The following is a 17,844-nucleotide window of genomic DNA, read 5'->3' as shown; positions in this document are numbered from 1 at the left end:
CAGTCCTGCTTCATCCCAGTGGTGGCTTGGGGATCTGTTGTGATCCGTAGGGTTTTCATTGGCTGACTTCTGGAAGCAGATTGCTGGGCTTTTCTTCCTAGGCTGTCTTAATCTGGAAGCTCTGCTGAGACCTGTTCAGCGACATAGCAACACACAAGCCTCCACTGACAGATGGGTGGTGGCTATGCATGAGGTCCATCAGGTGGGAATTGAACTCTGTTCTCCCACATGGAAAGTGAGAATTCTACCACTGAACCAATCTGAACCAGCCATTGTGGTCCCAGCCCTCCTCCCAATGGTTGGTTTAAGGGTGGGTTTGTGACCCAGTTCTAGACGCTGGGAGATGAGGATAAATCTGCTGGGGGTGGAGTTTCTGGCAAAGGTTTTTTTACTCTTTAAAAAGACATTGTATGCTGGGGAAGGCAGCACAACTTGTCCAAGGCAAGGTCACGGAAGTGCCACAGACACATCCAAACTCCCTGAGGGACCAAATTGCTGGGCTGAGGGCTGTGGGGACCATGGTCTCAAGGAACATCTAGCTTAATTGGCATAATACAGTTTATAAAGAAAATGTTCTACATTCTACTTTGGTGAGTGGTGTCCAGGGTCTTAAAAACCTGTGAGCGGTCATCTAGGATACTCCACTGGTCTCACCCCTTTGAGAGTAATGAAGAATGAAGAAAACTAAACCTACGAGGGAAAGATTAGTCCAGAGGACTAATCCACCACATCTACCACGGCCTCCACAAGACCGAGTTCAGTACAACTAAATGGTGCCCGGCTGCCACCACTGACTGCTTTGACAGGGATCACAATAGAAGGTCCCAGACAGAGCTGGAGAAAAATGTAGAACAAAATTCTAACTCAAAAAGAAAGACCAGACTTGCTGGCCTGACAGAGACTGGAGAAACCCTGAGAACATGGCCCCCAGACACACTTTCAGCTCAGTAATATAGTCACCCTTGAAGTTCACCCTTCAGGCAAAGATTGGACAGGTCCATAAAACAAAACAAGACTAAAGGTGCACACCAGCCCAGGAGCAAGGACTAGAAGGCAGGAGGGGACAGGAAAGCTGGTAATAGGAAAACCAAGGTTGAGAAGGGAGAGTGTTGACGTGTCGTGGGGTTGTTAACCAATGCTATAAAACAATATGTGTACTGTTTGATGAAAAACTAATTTGTTCTGTAAACCTTCATCTAAAGTACGATAAAAAAATTAGAAAACTTGTCAAATAAACTCTACATCAATGTAAAAGACATTATGGTATAAGGATGTGATGATTGTTGGTGCTATGGCACCACAATTTAATACTATCTTGTCTTAAATCCATGAGCTGGGAAGCCTAACGACAAACGCCAACAAGCTGAAGATGGCAGAAGCGAAAGCGGGGAAGAGCCTGGGTACTTAATGATTCAAGTCCTTGAATTAACAACCCCTGAAAGCACTCTATTTAGAATTTTCTGTTAGGTAAGATAATAAATCATATCATTTAAGTCCTTTTGACTTGTATCTGCTGTTGCTTGCAGGTGAAAGTATTTTAACTGATAAGCCATAAAGTGGTATTTTTCCAGTAAGCAGCAATGTTATCCCCATATTTATCTCTGGTAACAGCCTTAACCCTCAGGGAGTAAAAGTAACTCATCTGGATGATTCTGTGAAATATTATTTGCCAAAATGCTCTGCATTTCTCCTGTCCATTATGCGCAGTCTATCTTGTCCTTCAAATCACTGAAGATTCTAATTATTCTGTCTTTACTAAAGCAAGCGCATGATTCCCAGTTCACAGTGGATTTTTAAAACATATCTTTGGGTTGCCTTGCCTCTAGGTTAATCTGATAACATATCTTATTTAGATTAAAAAAAAATTTTTTTAAGTCTACCCATCAGAATAGCACAAATATTAGGAGATGGTTGAGAAAGATGTAGGCGAGAAAAGAGAAGTAAAATAAACAAGGAGACTGAGAAGAAAGTAAACAAAATCAAATTACGATAATACACTGCGTCAGAAGATTGAATCCAAGTCCTTATCCCACCCAGTCTTATAGTAAGGGAAAGGAATAGATTTGGGAGACAGAAAGATAGATAAATAGAGAGACAGACAGACAGAAGTTACCTACTGACAGATAGAGAGGAAGAGAAAGGATGCAATTCAGTGTAATATTTGTCTTTTGAAAATTTTGTTTTATTAAATATTGAGTAGATACAAAGGAAGGTTTTAAATATATTTAAGTGAATAGAGTTATATATAGTTATGATACAACGAATTCCCATATATCCACCACTGAGTTTATAGAAGAACAGTACCATTGTCTTAAGAAGTTCCTGGTGTGTAGAGCCCCAATTTCATCCCCTGCTCCATTCTCTGAGAGGTAACCACTATCCTGAATTTACAACCAACATCTATCAAACTCCATTAACCAAGATTAGTGTTGTGAGGGAGGAGCAGGTTGGGGAGGAGTGAGTGGTTGGGAACTCAGAAGCTGGAGAGGATACGGTCCACACTCACAGTCTGATGAGAAACAGACATGAATACAGCTAGCTGTGGTTCAAGGCAGAATGTGAGAACTACTATGGTAAGAATACTAAATCTTATGGGAAACACAGAAAAAAGAGACATTATTCCTCCTGAGGTAGACAAGGAACCTTCAAGGACAAGGTGGCTTATATGCCCTTGAAGACCAAAGAGTATTTCCAAAGATGGAAGGGAAGAATAAAGTAACAATAGGAAGAAAGGACAGGAGTCGCAAGGTGTGAATGAACAACTGATCCATCCAGGATGAATAAGTACAGGATGGGGGTGGGGCGAAGACAGTAGAACTTGCAGCTGTTATGAAAGTAGAGCTTTTGGATGGACTTATCTGGAAAGTGAAAATTCTTCAAGAAACCAGAAAACAGCAGCTATTAGTTTGGGCACTAGTTTTTTCCACAGAGGCTCCACTCTCAGCCTTCATCAAAACATTTGCCAACCACCACCAATTCTCTCTTCATAATCTCTCCTTTATCACCCATCTTTCCGATCCTCTAATTCCACTCTATTCACTCAAGGAATGAACAAGTATGATAGCCTCGTGGCACGGCACCATTCTCCCCACAGTGCAGGTAGTGGTAGCAGCACAGGCTTTGCACCCTGGCAGACGTAGGATTGAATCCATGTATTAGCCATCAGACCTTCAGCAAATTGGTGAGCTTTCCTTGGCCTCAGCTTTCTCAGCAATAATGACCTGAATCTCAAGGAGTCATTGTGAGGAAGAAACAAGAGAACACATGTCACATGCCTGGTATACAGTGGGGTCTCAGTAAATAGTTCTTTATCCACTAAACATTTACTAAGAACCTAATGTGAGCCAGGTGCCGTATCAGCTGCTTGGGATACTATGATGAGCAAAACCAGACATGTTCCCTACCCTCATGCAGCTTACAGTCTAGAAAAGGAGACAGACATTAACTAATAATGATACAGATAATTGTACTTATGGGCCACGAAAAGGGCTATGAGTGCTGAGAAAGTATATATTTCGGAGCTTTGATCTATTCTAAGAAATCAGCAAAAGCTATCTTCAAAAATCAACTTCTCCAGAAGCATGTTCTGTTGACCCTCCAGCTAGAAAATATACTCCACCAGCTGTCTGTCATTTTGTCTTACTGTGGTGGCTTGGGTGTTGCTTTGATGCTAGAAGCTATGCCACGGGTATTTCAAATACCAGCTGGGTCATCCATAGTGGTCAGATTTTAGTAGACTTCCAAACTAAGACAGACTAGTAGGAAAGGCTTGGCAATCTACTTATGAAAGTCAGCCAGTGAAACCCTGTGGATCACAACAGAATATTGTCTTATTCAGCTTTGGATGACGAGCCCCTTGGTTGGAAGACACTCAAAATACACAGTGGCCTCAACAATGGACGTGAAGATACCAATGATCGTGAAGATGGCACAGGACCAGGCAATATTTCTTTCTGTTGTACAAGGGGTTGCCATGAGTCAGTCAACTTGACAGAAATTAGAGATAACAGAAATTATTCTACTGGCCTCTAAATTCTCTGCAGGAAGCATGCAGCCTTGAAACGACACCTACCCTATTGTGTCTAGTACCATAACCAGTGGTATGCATGTCCTGTATTCTCTACCAAATTGTAAGCTCCTTGTGGGCAGAGAACAGATCATCTCCATCTCTGTATGTTTCACACTATGTGTTAAAGTCTACTATTTTAATAAATAAGTTAAATCATTAGCTTTCAGAAAGCTGCCTTAGTTTACCAGAACTTGAAGCCTAATTTAAACCTTTTGTAAGCCAAGTTCCCATTGATTTTCAAGTCATTTTTCTGAGTATGCTAGGTGATGTGCAGGGAGATAATAATTTGGTTCTCAGAAATCAAATAATATTCATACTTCTAAGAATGTGACAAGGAGCCCTGGAGGCACTCTGGCTACATGCTCGGCTGCTAACTGAAAGGTCAGTGGTTCAAACCCACCAGCCGCTCTGCAGAGAAAGATTGGCAGTCTGTTTCTGTAGATTACAGCCTTAGAAACCCTATGGGGCAGTTCTACTCCGTCCTATAGGGTTGCTATTAGTAGGAATCCACTCAATGGCAATGGTTAAGAGTGTGACACCCCTAAACTCCTGCTGAAAAATCCCAGACTTGAGGTTGGGCTACCTATTAATTAGGGATACATAGACAAGAAAAAGTGAGACTAGTAGGATTCCATTTGCCAAATTTTCATCCCTAAATTTTACAATTAGAATCTCAATTTGTGATCTAGCAAAAAGACTGAAGTACCAGAAAAACCTCTGTGTGTCAAAATAACTCATTCCTATCAGGTGGCCCGATATTAAATCTGACCCTGCAGTCCAGCCTCTGGAAAACTACACAGACAAGCACTTTTAACTAATCATATAATGATGCCAGGAGAGTAAGATCCACCTTCATTCTGGGAGTCTATTTTTATATTTTTCAGTGTTAAGAGCTGCACTCTTCTTACCTGTATGTGCCTTTCATTGCATTTAATAACTATAGTTATTATTATCATGATTGCTGACATCAATGATGGCTGTAACAGTAAGCCAAAAGAACCAGAGGAAACATTTTGTTATTAGATTTAAATTTTCAAGTATTTAAATTCATTTTATTTTGGTATCTTTGAATTAAAAAAAAAAACCACCAATGCCAACAATAGGCAAAATTTATAAATTTGAACAAAAGTAGAAACAAACAACCCAGACACTCTTAAGTAATTTGCCACATGGAAACAATCCATCTGTAGAGGAAAAACCATCAAATTGTAATCTGTGATGTGTGCCAATAAGAAGAAAGATTGTCATCCTTGACAGTGTGTTTGGTTCCTCAAAATTAACACCTTGGGGCCATGTTAAACTGTTAAGCAAGGAGAATAAGAATTCTCTTGCTCTTTCTATAGATTTCCACAGCTTGTTTTCCATGACTCATAATGGCTTCTGGAAAAGACTCTTTTCCCCTTGCTCCCGTGGGTCATATGAATGCTCTTTAGCTAATTTTCATCAGCCAGTCTGCTTTCCTATTGCACATCCTTCAGTTGGACCCAAACATTCACCAGGTTACTCATTCCCAGAATAAAATTAGGAGCATTCTTCAAAAAAGTTCAGTCCAAGTTGTCCAGAGGAATTCAGATGGATAATCTGAAGGTTAAAAAAAAAAAAGCAAATATTATTGTCATGGATTGAATCATATACCCCAAAAAATGTGTGTAACAACTTGGTTAGGTCATGTGTGGTTGTCCTCCATTTTGTGATTATAATTATAAGTTGAGAATATTAGGGTGGGATAATACCACCCTTACTCAGGTCACCTCCCTGATCCAACGTAAAGGGAGTTTCCTTGGGGTGTGGCCTGCACCACATTTTATCTCTCAAGAGATAAAAGGAAAGGGAAGCAGGCGGAGAGCTGGGGCCTTCATACCACCAAGAAAACAGCACCAGGAGCAGAGCGTGTCCTTTGGACCCGGGGTTCCTGTGCCTGAGAAGCTCCTCGACCATGGAAAGATTGAGGACAAAGATCTTTCTCCAGAACTGACAGAGAGAGAAAGCCTGCCCCTGGAGATGACACCCTGAAATTGGACTTCTAGCCTACTAGACTGTGAAAAAATAAATTTCTCTTTGTTAAAGCCATCCACTTGTGGTATTTCTATTATAGCAGCACTAAATAACCAAGACAATTATCCACACACCAAATTTCTTAAGTACTACCTGAATTAGAATTGGTATAAAAACTATTTAAAAACCTTTTACTCAGAATATGCCTTATAAGACTTCCTAAGCCACCGATTAAGGGCACTTTCCAATCTTACCTTGTACAATGGAGTGTCCCTTATATCCCTAAGAAGACAGTGTAGTTAGAGGAGGTGTAGGAAACCTAGGGTCTCCTCCAGTGTGCTGCTACAGTACACGTGTGGCTTACTTTCCACATTTATAAAATGAAATGTAGGTGTTCATGCGAGTTTCTTTTGGTTCTAACCCCGTGATTATAGTAGAGACACATAAGAACTGGGATTTATGCATTCATTCAATAAATCTTATTGAGCATCTGTAACATGTCATGCATCCTTTCCTCACTCAGAGGCATGTGATAGATGCACCCCACTGAGGATACCTTTATCATGTCACTTACACTCTATATTGAAATTTAAAAAAACAAACCCATTGCCATGGAGTCAATTCTGGCTTATAGCAACCCATAGCACAGAGTAGAACTGCCCCATATGGTTTCCAAGGAGCGGATGGTGGATTTGAACTGCCGGCCTTTTGGTTAACAGCCAAACTCTTAACCACTGCACCACCAGGGCTCATATTGAAACTAGGGGTCCACTAATCTGATTCCTTTACTGACTGCCTTGTTATTTTTGCCAGTGAGAAGCAGAATATTTGACACACAGTACTTGCTCAAAAAGCATTCGGTGAGTACCTGGTAGGATGAGTATCCCAGAATGAGGACCAGGAATGAGAGCTATTAAGCATAATCTCCAGTAACAAGATTTCATTGAAACATTCATATTAGATTCTACTTAAGGGTTTCTGAGCAAACAGCAACCTGATCACACTAATGCCTGCCCCCATCTAGCCCAGAACACAAGTGTGTTCTTGGCACTTCCTTAGCTTCCAGTTTGACATGCTGAGCCACCCGCGCTGGATGTCTTCAGTTACCTTTCCAGATCTGCCCTCCACTTTTTCCCACCCTGCTTGTGCCCTGGGTGGCTGGCCTATAAGAACTATCTCAGCTGGGCTCCAGTGCCCTCTGGCTCTGGTTGGGTTTGGCCAATGGGGAGTACCAACAGGAGATCAGAGGAAAGAAGAACAGCAAAGTAAGAATATTTATCCCCTCTCTTCAGGGCAACCACAGGCTGTTGTGCGCCTTGACCAAAGGGCTGCCAAACAGCCAAACAGCCCTCTCCACAGTCATTCTCTGGGTACATGTGTCTCTCTGCTTCTCTCTCTATCTCTCTTTCTTTCTTTCTCTCTCTCTCCCCATCTTAGTGCCTTATCCCTAAAAACGGGATTATTGTCGATTGAATTATGGTCTGCAAAACATACGTCCACCTGAAACCTCACTTAGAATATGGTCTTTGTAGATCTAATTGAGTTAAGGATCTCGAGATTACAGCATCCTAGATTTAGAATGGGCCGTATATCCAATGACTGGTGGCCTTATAAAGGAAAAGGAGAGGGAAATTTGAGACACACAGATGCAGAGAAGGAGACACACAGAGGGAACAGCTATGTGAAGATGGAGGCAGAGACTGAAGCGATGTGTCTACAAATCAAGAGTGTCAAGGATTACTCTCAGCTACCAGAAGCTGGCAGAGAGGCATTTAGAGTCTCCCTCAGAATCTCCAGAATCTTTGCCAACACCTTGATTTTGGACTTCTGGCCTCCAGAACTATGGGAGAATAAATTTCTGTTGTTTTAAGCCACCTAGTTTGTGGTAATTTGTTTTGGTGGCCTAGGAAGCTTATAAAAGGATGGTAGCTGTGCCCTACTGTTAGCAGTCTTACAGCACTGCCTTCTCCATTTTGGTTTTCCTATAAAAACCCATCCCTGTCAAGTTGATTCTGACTGGCTTAGTAGTTCCTTTATCAAATTCTCCTCAAATTATTCAATTAGAGTATACCATCAGTTTCCCACTAGAACCTTTACTGGTAACCACACAAGTTATCGGATTATGAATTATACTGTATTATCAAGTATTATGAATCGTAAATGATATAGGCCATCAACACCAAGCACAAGAGGTCACTAATAAATGCTAGTTTCCCTCCTTTTCCTTATTATAATTTTTATACCTCTTTCAGCAGCTACAAATAGTGCCTTTAACATAACTGCTACTTAATATTTGTTGAATGAATAAAAAAAATTTTCTAAGATGCTTCTGACCGTGGTTTTGGATTCAAATGCATGGAAATTAATGCACATTAATCTAGATTAAAAAAAAAAAGTTGCCATCAAGTCAATTTCAACTCACGGTGACCCCATGTGTTACAGAATAGAACTGAGTTCCATAGGGTTTTCTTGGCCGTAATATTTATGGAAGCAGATTGCCAGGCCTTTCTTCCAAGGTACCACTGGGGAGGCTGAACCACCAACCTTTAGGTTAGTAGTTGAGTGCAAACTGCTTGTACCACCCAGGGACCTTAATCTAGAGTATCAATTGTTGAATTTAGTTAGAGAAGTTTTTGTTTCAATAATTTGGAGGAGAGGTATTCTGCTTTACAAATCTCGTCTTTTTTTTTCCTCACACTTGAACTGATCCAAGTATTGGCCTGCTGGGATTATGGTTCAACCACAGGAAAAACAGTGCCAGTGGATGAGCTGACATTTCAGAAGCACATGAAGTTTAGCAGACTAAGAGATTAGTTTACTGAGCCTTCCCAGACCTTGGAGGAAATAGTGATTTTGTCTCAAGTCATCTAATTTGTATGTAACTAATTTTGTAAGAAATGCAGTTTGGGGTAAATTATACCTCCTTGAATCTATTCACAATTATAAGGGACAATAAAGTCGAATCATCAATCAAGCTGAATCATCACTCACTGTGTATATCGATCTCACTGATGCATTCCAGAAGTGACTTCTAGTTCTGGTATTGGGGCAAGCAGCACGCTGGCCTGAGTCAGGGGCCTCCTCTGTGTGGTCTCTCCTGTTTTAAGAAGGAAAGGTGCTTTATTCTATATTTAGTCAATAGCAATACAAAAACTGGACAAAATATTCTAATGTAGTAAGTATAATAAGAGAACTGTACTGTCATGGATTAAATCGTGTCCCCCTCCCCAGTAAGAATATGTGTTAAAATCCTAGCCCCTACACCAATGATGGAAACCCTGCTGGCATAGTGGTTAAGAACTACAGCTGCTAACCAAAAGCTTGGCAGTTCGAATCCACCAGGAAGTCCTTGGAAACCGTATGGGGCAGTTCTACTCAGTCCTATAGAAACCCTAAGAGTAAGAATCAACTCGACGGCAGCGGGGTTTTACACCAATGATAGCGAAGGACCAGGCAGTGTTTTGTTCTGTTGTACATAGGGTCACTATGAGTTGGAATCAACTCGATGGCACCTAACAGCATACCAAAGAATGTAATCCTATTTGAATATAGGATTTCCTTTGTTATGTTAATTAAACCATACCGGAGTAGACCAAACCCGTTGCCCTTGAGTCGATTTCGACTCATAGTGACCCTATAGGACAGAACAGAACTGCCTCATAGAGCTTCCAAGGAGTGCCTGGTGGATTCACACTGCCGACATTTTGGTTAGTAGCCACAGCTTTTAACTACTGCACCGCCAGGGTTTCCTACTGGAGTAGGGTGAATACTAAATCTAATTACATCTCAGTTACAGAAACAACAGGGTAGACACAGACATACAAACATGCAGGGGAAGACAGATGCCATGCGAGGACCTCCAAGGAACCAAGGAATGCCTGCGGCTAGTAACAAGAAAGAAATCAACAGGAGACTCTGTTTTGGACTTTTAGCCTCCAAAACCATGAGAAAATAAATTTATGTTCATTAAAGCCAGTCACTTGTGGTATTTCAGTTACAGCAGCGCTAGGAAACTAAGACACATACCTTAAGTTTTGAAAGCAGGAGTTGGGCAATTTCCAGTGCTCACTGAATTTCCTGCCAATACCTCTGACACATTTAACCCTAAAGTCTGTTTCTTTCCCTTCATTTCTCCTCTGTCCCCATGCCTCACCCAATTTCCCGGGCACAAGCCCTGAAGCATAGTTACAGAGGAGAAAAACTCCCAACCCATTGCCATTGAGTTGATTCCAACTTATAGCTACCCTGCAGGACAGAGTAGAACTACCCCACAGGGTTTCCAAGGAGCAGCTGGTAGATTCAAACTGCCAACCTTTTGGTTAGCAGCCAGGCTTTTAACCACTGCACTACCAGGGCTGCTAGGAGAAACACAGAGAAAACTCGAAAAAGTACTATGTCAGGTAGCAAGAAAAGAACCTCAGTTTGGAAACTTAATGCAAACGTTCCCTTCTATCACATTTTGTTGAAACACGTCCCTGTGGAGAAAATGACATCTTTGATTTCAAGAACATCCTTTTTTCTATGGTCTGTAACAGTTTAAATATCATTGCAAATACCTGTTTTGTGGAGACTGGTAAAATTCTCCTGTGAACTGCTCTGTCTGGTATTTTTTGAGCGACAACTCTGACAAATTTCTATTTCTTCTATGATAATTGGTTTGTTTAGATTTTCTATTTTTTCTGGTGTTACGTTTCATAAATTATATTTTCCCAGAAAATTGTCCATTTTAACTACAGATTTTAAAAACTAAGATAGAAGCCTACTCTTTAGGGGGCAGGAATAGGTGCCTTTTTGAGGCCATTTCCAGCAGATATTGAGGTCTCTCCCATTTCTATGAAAATAATAAAATCACCACTAAATTTAGAATTTCTTTTTACAGGTTTTTAGTCTTCTAAATGATTTAAAAAAAAAAACAAACAGAATTTCTCTGAGAAAATAGGGCAAAGATGAGAAAAATGAGACCTGTTCTTTACCTAGGCCTGGAACCCTTCTCTCCTTGCCCTCTTCTTCACAGATCCATTTCACCTGAGCCCCGTGGCATCTAGGGAGCAGCGGTCGTTCAGTGGTAGAATTCTTACCTTCCATGCAGGAGAACTGGGCTCTATTCCCAGCGAATGAGCTTCATACAAAGCCACCACCCATCTATCAGTGTGTTGCTGTGATGCTGAACAGGTTTCAGCAAGAGTTTACAGACTAAGATGGACTAGGTAGAAAGCCTGGTGGTCGGCCACCAGCTAACAAGTGCCAACCACATCTGTGGGGCTAGCTTTATCAGCCCTGTTTGTCTCACATTAAAAGTTCCTAGCAGTCTGTGATCTTTTCTGTTTAAACCTGTGTTTCTCAAAGGGTGATTGTTACAGATAGAAGTCTTACATGGCTCCCAAGATTCTCACTCCCTGTATACACACCCTGCGTAATCCCCTCCCATTGAGTATGGGCAGGACTGTTAGTACGATGGGATTTCACTCCTGTGATTAGGTTACATTATATGGAAAAGGTGAAATGATTTTGGAGGTGTAATAGCCACGACAATGGACTCAAACAAAGTAACGATCATGAAGATGACAGGACCAGGGAACATTTCCTTCTGTTATATATAAGATTCCAAGAGTCAGAGCAGACTTGATGGCACATAACGACAACTACTACAACGGACATACCAAATCAGTTGAATTTGAATAAATCAAGAAGGAAGTTATCACACGAAAATAGAGTGGAAAGGAGTGTGCTGTCTTTTTAGGGAGAGAGCAACTAGGAGTGTATAGCAAGGTGTATATAAATTTTTCTATGAGAGACTGACTTGATTTGTAAGCTTTCACTTAAAAAAGCACAATAAAAATTAAAAAGAAAAAAAAAAAGAAGAAGAAAATTATCCTGGGTAGCCCTGACTTAATGAGGCAAAAACCCTTAAAATAGTGACTGGGCCCTCCCTGAGATTCTAGAGACTCTTGCTGGGTGGGCTTTAAGAAGCAAACTGCATGTTGGGAGCTGTCTATGGAGAGGACCATGTGGTGGTGGACTGCGGATGATGTCTACATTGAGGGTGGTCTCTACCTGACTGCCAATAAGAAGCCTAGAAACCTGGTGCTTTCAGTTAAACAGCGGCAAGAAAATGAATTCTGCCACTAACACGAATGAGCTCAGAAGCAGAGCCTCTAGACGAGAATGCAATCCAGCTGACACCTTGATTTCAGCCTTGTGAAACCCTAAGCAGAATATTCAGAAAAGCCATTCCTAGACTTCCAACCCATAGAAACTGTGAGATAATAAATGCATGTAGTTTTAAGCAAACAGTTTCTAGTTGTTACCCAAAAATAGAAAACTAAGAGGGATCAACAGACTCTTGGCCTAAAAAATCACCAGAGGCCCTAATGTAAAATGCAGGTTCTTGGGCCCTGTCCCAGATCTATTGAATTAGAATCTCCCTTCATGGAGGCCCAGGAGCCTGAATTTTGACAAATAGCCAAGTTGATTCTGATGCACAGTAAAGCTTAAGAATGAATTTACATGCAAATAATTGCTGAGTCTTCGATAAAGCATCTTATAACTTTCAAAATTTGAGATTTGAAACAGACTTTTTAAAGGTTAAAATATCAAAGTATTTCTTTCATAAAATAATTATGAAAGAAAATGAATAGAAATCTTTTGGCTGGAAAGCCATTCTGCTCATCATTTGCTTATTCATTCAGCTTGCTGATGTTTTGTATCACCGTATAAAGCTATTACCTGCAAAATGATGGCTAGCCCAAAGCAACTCTCTTTTGTTTCTCCTAGTATTCAAAGTCATGTAACTTACAAGCTAAGAGTGAAAATTCTAAAAAAAAAAAAAAAAAGATAAAAAGTCAAAAAGGTTGGATATATATCATTTTAATAGCTTCTCCAGAATAGTGAAAATGGGTGAATTTTTTTTCTAGTTCTGCACTAGGAAATAGAATTTCTTTCAAATGATATTAATTCACCAACATTACTTAAGGCAGCAGAAGCAGTCAGAAATATTTAAAAACTTCACAGAAGTCTTTTCATGAATTTGTCAAATCTCTGAACCAAACATTTCTTTGACTTTTTTCAGGGACCTCAGAAGAATCTAAGAAATTCAAAAGAGTCTGTGTGAATTTTGACCTGGCTGAAACTAGAGGACAAATTGGATTTCCAGCAACGAAAACTTTGATGAAAAATAAAACTCCTAACACAGTGTCCATAAAAATGCCCCGGTAGTCCTCTTTTTTTTTTCTTTTATGATTTCTATCACTTTTTCAAAGGTGCTGTATATCTATGGCATCTGGTATCTAGTCTCAGTTCATCCTTCCAAGGTAGTTTTTGATTCCCACTGAGTAACAGGAAGTCACAGAGTGTATTCTTCACTTTATTCCCTATGATTTCCATGTCAAAGACAAGGTCTATCTCCCACCGTGAAGTCACATCTAAAACGCCCTGATACTAGCCAGGCTTTCTTGGCACCTAAGGGAATTTGCCCCATCAATTTTTTATATTCTTATCCCCAAAACTACTTGTTCAGCTAGATTTCACTTGGTTATGGAAGTGAAAAGCCAAAAACAAAACAAGACCAGGAGATGTAAATAAAGTTAGTTGTCTATTGCTATATTCAATCCCCTGTGCTTTCTACTTTCCCACTAGCGGAGTTAAACAATTTTGTTGTAATTGTTTATTTGTCTGCCTCTGTGAGTACAAATATTGTATTTTGTGTACTGTTGACTCCCCAGAACCCACCTTGGAGCATGACACATAATTGTTGCTATTAGTTACTGACAAGTCAATTCCAATTCATGGCAACTCCATATGGGCAGAGTACCGTATTTTTATGAAAATAATATGCACCTTCTACTTTAAAAAAAAAAAAAAATTTTTTTTTTTTTCTACTTTTGCTTGCCAGTCTTGTCCTCCCCCCATGAGGTATTTTTGTAAGGGCTGTTATGCCAATTTTTTTTACATAGTGGCACTTACGAAAATACCTCATGGGGAGAGGGCGTATTTGGTAAGCAAATGTAGAAGTCTCATGTTATTTGCATAAAACATGGTCAAACTACTCCATAGGGCTTTCAAGGCTTGACCTTTCAGAAACAAATGGCCAGGCCTGTCTTCTGAGATGTCCCTGGATGGGTTCAAACTGCCAACCTTTTCACTAGTAGTCAAGAGCCTATTTGTGACGCAGAATAGGTACTCAGTAAATGTATGTTGACTGATTGAAGGAATCTCATTTAACTTCTCTGTGCCTCATTTTTTTTTTCAATAAAATGTGGATTCAAGCAATACAAGGAGGCAACTCTGAGGTGCTGCCCAGGAATTTGGGAGTAAGGAAAATAAGATTGCCCTTTGTCTTAGGCTGGGTTCTCTAGAGAAGCAAAACCAGTAAAGCACATAAGTATATATAGAAAGAGATTTATATCAAGGAAATGGCTCATGTGGTTGTAGAGGCTGGAATGTCCCAAGTCCGTGGGTCAGAACAGAGGCTTCTCCTGATTCATGAGCCATGGGGGCTGGCAAACTCAATATTAGCAGGTCAGAGAGAAGGGCTCTTGCTCACAGGCTGCAAAGATTGATGAACCCCAAGATTGGCAGGCAAGACCACAGGTAAGCTGCTAGCTCAAGTCCCAGGATCAGAGGTCAGGTGAATAGGAGCCGTTGCAGGATCCAGAAGGGGCAATAGCCCACAAGACTTGCCAGAATGTCCACTTACATTTGATGCAGGCCACAAGCCCAGGGAAACTCCCTTTCAACTGTTTGGCTACTCACAGCAGATCCCATCATGGGGATGATCACATTACATCAAATCTCATCATGCAAGAGATCACAATATTATACAACTGCCAAACCACTGAGAATCATGGCCCCGGCCAAGATGACATACAACCTTAATCATCACACTGAGACTGTCTGAGACTTAACCCATAATATCACCACACAGTCAGAGCACGAACATTCAAAGTCACCTTCAAAAACTGATTCCCAGGCAGAAGCCTGTCAAACTTTAAAAGTGTTGTGTTAAATGACCCAAACAGGCTAACCCTAAAATGAGGAAGAAAGCCTCAAGTTATCTTGGCAAAGGAATCCGTTTTATAAGACCCACCAAATAACCCTTGACAGTGATTTTAATTTGTAATGGTTAACTCGGCCAAGCCACAGTTCCCAGTTGTCTAGGCAAACACAAGTTTAGCTGCTGTCGTGGAGTAGTTACATCCGATTAGATCAGCTGACCTTGGGTAGAGTAGATTACCTTCCATAATGTAATCTAATGCAATCACCTTGTATCTAACATAATATAATATAATTACTTTACATTGTTTTTGTTAGATGCCATCTAGTCGGTTCCAATTCATAGCAACCCTATGTACAACAGGATGAAATACTGCCCAGTCCTGAGCAATCCTCACAGTCCTTGTTCTGTTTGAGCCCGTCATTGCACTGTGTCAATTCATTTCTCTGAGGTCTTCCACTTTTTCGCTGACCCTCTGCTTTGCCAAGCGTGATGTTCTTCTCCAGGGACTGGCACCTCCTGATAATATATCCAAAGTATGTGAGATGAAGGAGCTTCCAAGGAGCACTCTGACTGTACTTCTTCCAAGACAGGCTTGTTTGTTCATCTGGCAGTCCATGGTATATTTAATATTCTTCAACAATATCATAAGTCAAAGGCATCAATTCTACTTTGGTCTTCCTTATTCATTGTCCAGCTTTCACACGTGTATAAGGCAATTGAAAACATCATGGTTTGGGATTAAAAATATCTTTGGCATTAGTGGTTAGTGCATAAATTTGAATAATAGTCGTGTCTTAGCTATCTAGTGTTGCCATAACAGAAATAACACAAGTGGATGGGTTTAACAAAGAGAAATTTATTTCTTCACAGTAAAGTAGGCTAAGAGTCCAAATTCAGGGCGTTGGCTCCAGGGAAAGGCTTTCTCCCTCTGTTGGCTCTGGAGGAAGGTCCTTGTCCTCAACCGTCCCCTGGTTGAGGAGTTTCTCAGGCACAGGGACCCTGGGCCCAAAAGACACGCTCTGCTCCTGGTGCTGCTTTCTTGGTGGTATGAGGTTCCCAACTCTCTACTTGCTTCCCTTTCCTTTTACCTCTTGAGAAATGAAAGGTGGTGCAAGCCACACCCCAAGGAAACTCCCTTTACACTGTAACACCACCTGAGTAAGGGTGGTGTTACAATTCTACCCTAACCCTCTTAACATAAAATTACAATCACAAAATGGAGGACAACCACACAATACTGGGAATCATGGCCTAACCAAGTTGACACATGTCTTTGGAGGGACACAATTCAATCCATGACGAGTCGTATTAACTGATCTTCCTTGCAGGCTTATGGATATTATCCTATCACTCACAGTGTTGTACTTCAGGATAGATCTCAAAATGTTCGTTTTGACGATGAATGCAATGCCATTCCTCTTCAACTTGTCATTCCCGGCATGGTATGATTTTCCAATTCAAAATGACAAGTATCAGTCTATTTCAGCTCACTGATGCCTAGGACATGGATATTTACGCATTCCATTTCATTTTTGACGACTTCAATTTTCCTAGATTCATACTTCGTACATTCCATATCCCACTATTAATGGATGTTTCAGCTGTTTCTTCTCGTTATGAGTCATGCCACATCAGCAAATGAAGTTACTGAAAGCTTGACTCCATCGACGTCATTAAGGTCGACTTTACTTTGAGGAGGCAGCTAGCTCTTCCCCAGTTGTATTATGACTGACTTCCAACCTGAGGGGCTCATCTTCTGGCACTATATCAGAGAACATTCTGCTGCTATTGGTAAGATTTACACTGGCCAATTTTTTCTGAATAGACTGCCAGGTCCTTCTTCCCAGCCTGTCTTAGTTTGGAAGCTCCAGTGAAACCTGTCCACCAAGGGTGACCCAGATGGTATTTGAAATGCTGGTGGCAAAGCTCCCAGCATCACAGTAACACACAAGCCACCACAGTACAACAAACTGATAGACGGACGATGGTGGAATCATCACATAATGTAATATAACTAATCATTCGGTTGAGGTCATACCAATGTAAGGTGGATCCTAAAACTAATCACTTTTGAGTTTTAAAAACACTAGAACATACACAGATATACACACTGGGGGAAGACAGACACCATGTGAGGACCTGTCTACCAGCAGAGGGATGCCAAGGATTGCTAGCAGACACCAGAAACTAAGCGAGAGGCTTACAGAAGGAATCAACACAGCAGAGACCCTGATTTGGACTTTTAGCCTCCAGAACTGTGAGAAAGTAAGTTTCTGTTCTGTAAAGCCATCCACTTTTGATATTTCTGTTATGGCAACACTAGGTGGCTAAGACAGCTTCCCACATGGTTCTGCCTAAGGAGAAGAATACACACATTTGCTGTCAGAAGTATTTTGGTCATTATTTCTCTGAATTACATCACTCTTTGTGAATTAATACATTGGCCTTCTTGTTTTGTAAATCAGTCGATGTGAGTTGGATAACACAATGGATATTTCTTGGTGTGTTGCCATTGCAGGAGGCCAAGCCTGCAGGCCTGGATGAAGGCACAGGACCAAATAAATTCACAGAGTTGAGTCACCTATGTGGCCCTGCGGGAGGCGCAGCCAGGCAGCCTCTTCTGGAAGCATCCTGACCTCATCCCATACCTTCCCTTCAAAGGTTCAACAGTGGGTACTGATGCCTACACTGCCGACCTCATCTTGATCAAGTTTTCTTGTAGCTTTAGCAAAGCTAATGTGGCTTATTTGAGGCCAAAAGGAGGAAAATAAAGGTAAGAATAAAA

At 40.9% G+C, this 17,844-nt stretch overlaps 1 protein-coding gene across 1 annotated transcript in view; it reads right to left on the bottom strand.

The window, feature by feature from the left end:
* Nucleotides 1-1,335: 1,335 nt before the first annotated feature.
* The window catches only part of TMEM156 (transmembrane protein 156), a 52,760-nt gene continuing 36,251 nt past the window's right edge, over nt 1,336-17,844 (bottom strand). The window contains exons 6-7 of the mRNA XM_003411393.3: nt 9,056-9,161; nt 1,336-5,650 (exon numbers count right to left, since the gene is read on the bottom strand). Coding sequence (XP_003411441.2) covers nt 9,070-9,161 — 92 coding nt within the window. The 3' untranslated portion in view covers nt 1,336-5,650; nt 9,056-9,069. The remainder of the gene's footprint in view (nt 5,651-9,055; nt 9,162-17,844) is intronic.

The sequence above is a fragment of the Loxodonta africana genome, chromosome 5 (genome assembly GCF_030014295.1).
Source record: "Loxodonta africana isolate mLoxAfr1 chromosome 5, mLoxAfr1.hap2, whole genome shotgun sequence".
In the NCBI taxonomy this organism is placed as follows: Eukaryota; Metazoa; Chordata; class Mammalia; order Proboscidea; family Elephantidae; genus Loxodonta; species Loxodonta africana.
The sequence above is the reverse complement of the archived record's forward strand: the minus strand, read 5'-3'. Positions and strand labels throughout refer to the sequence as shown.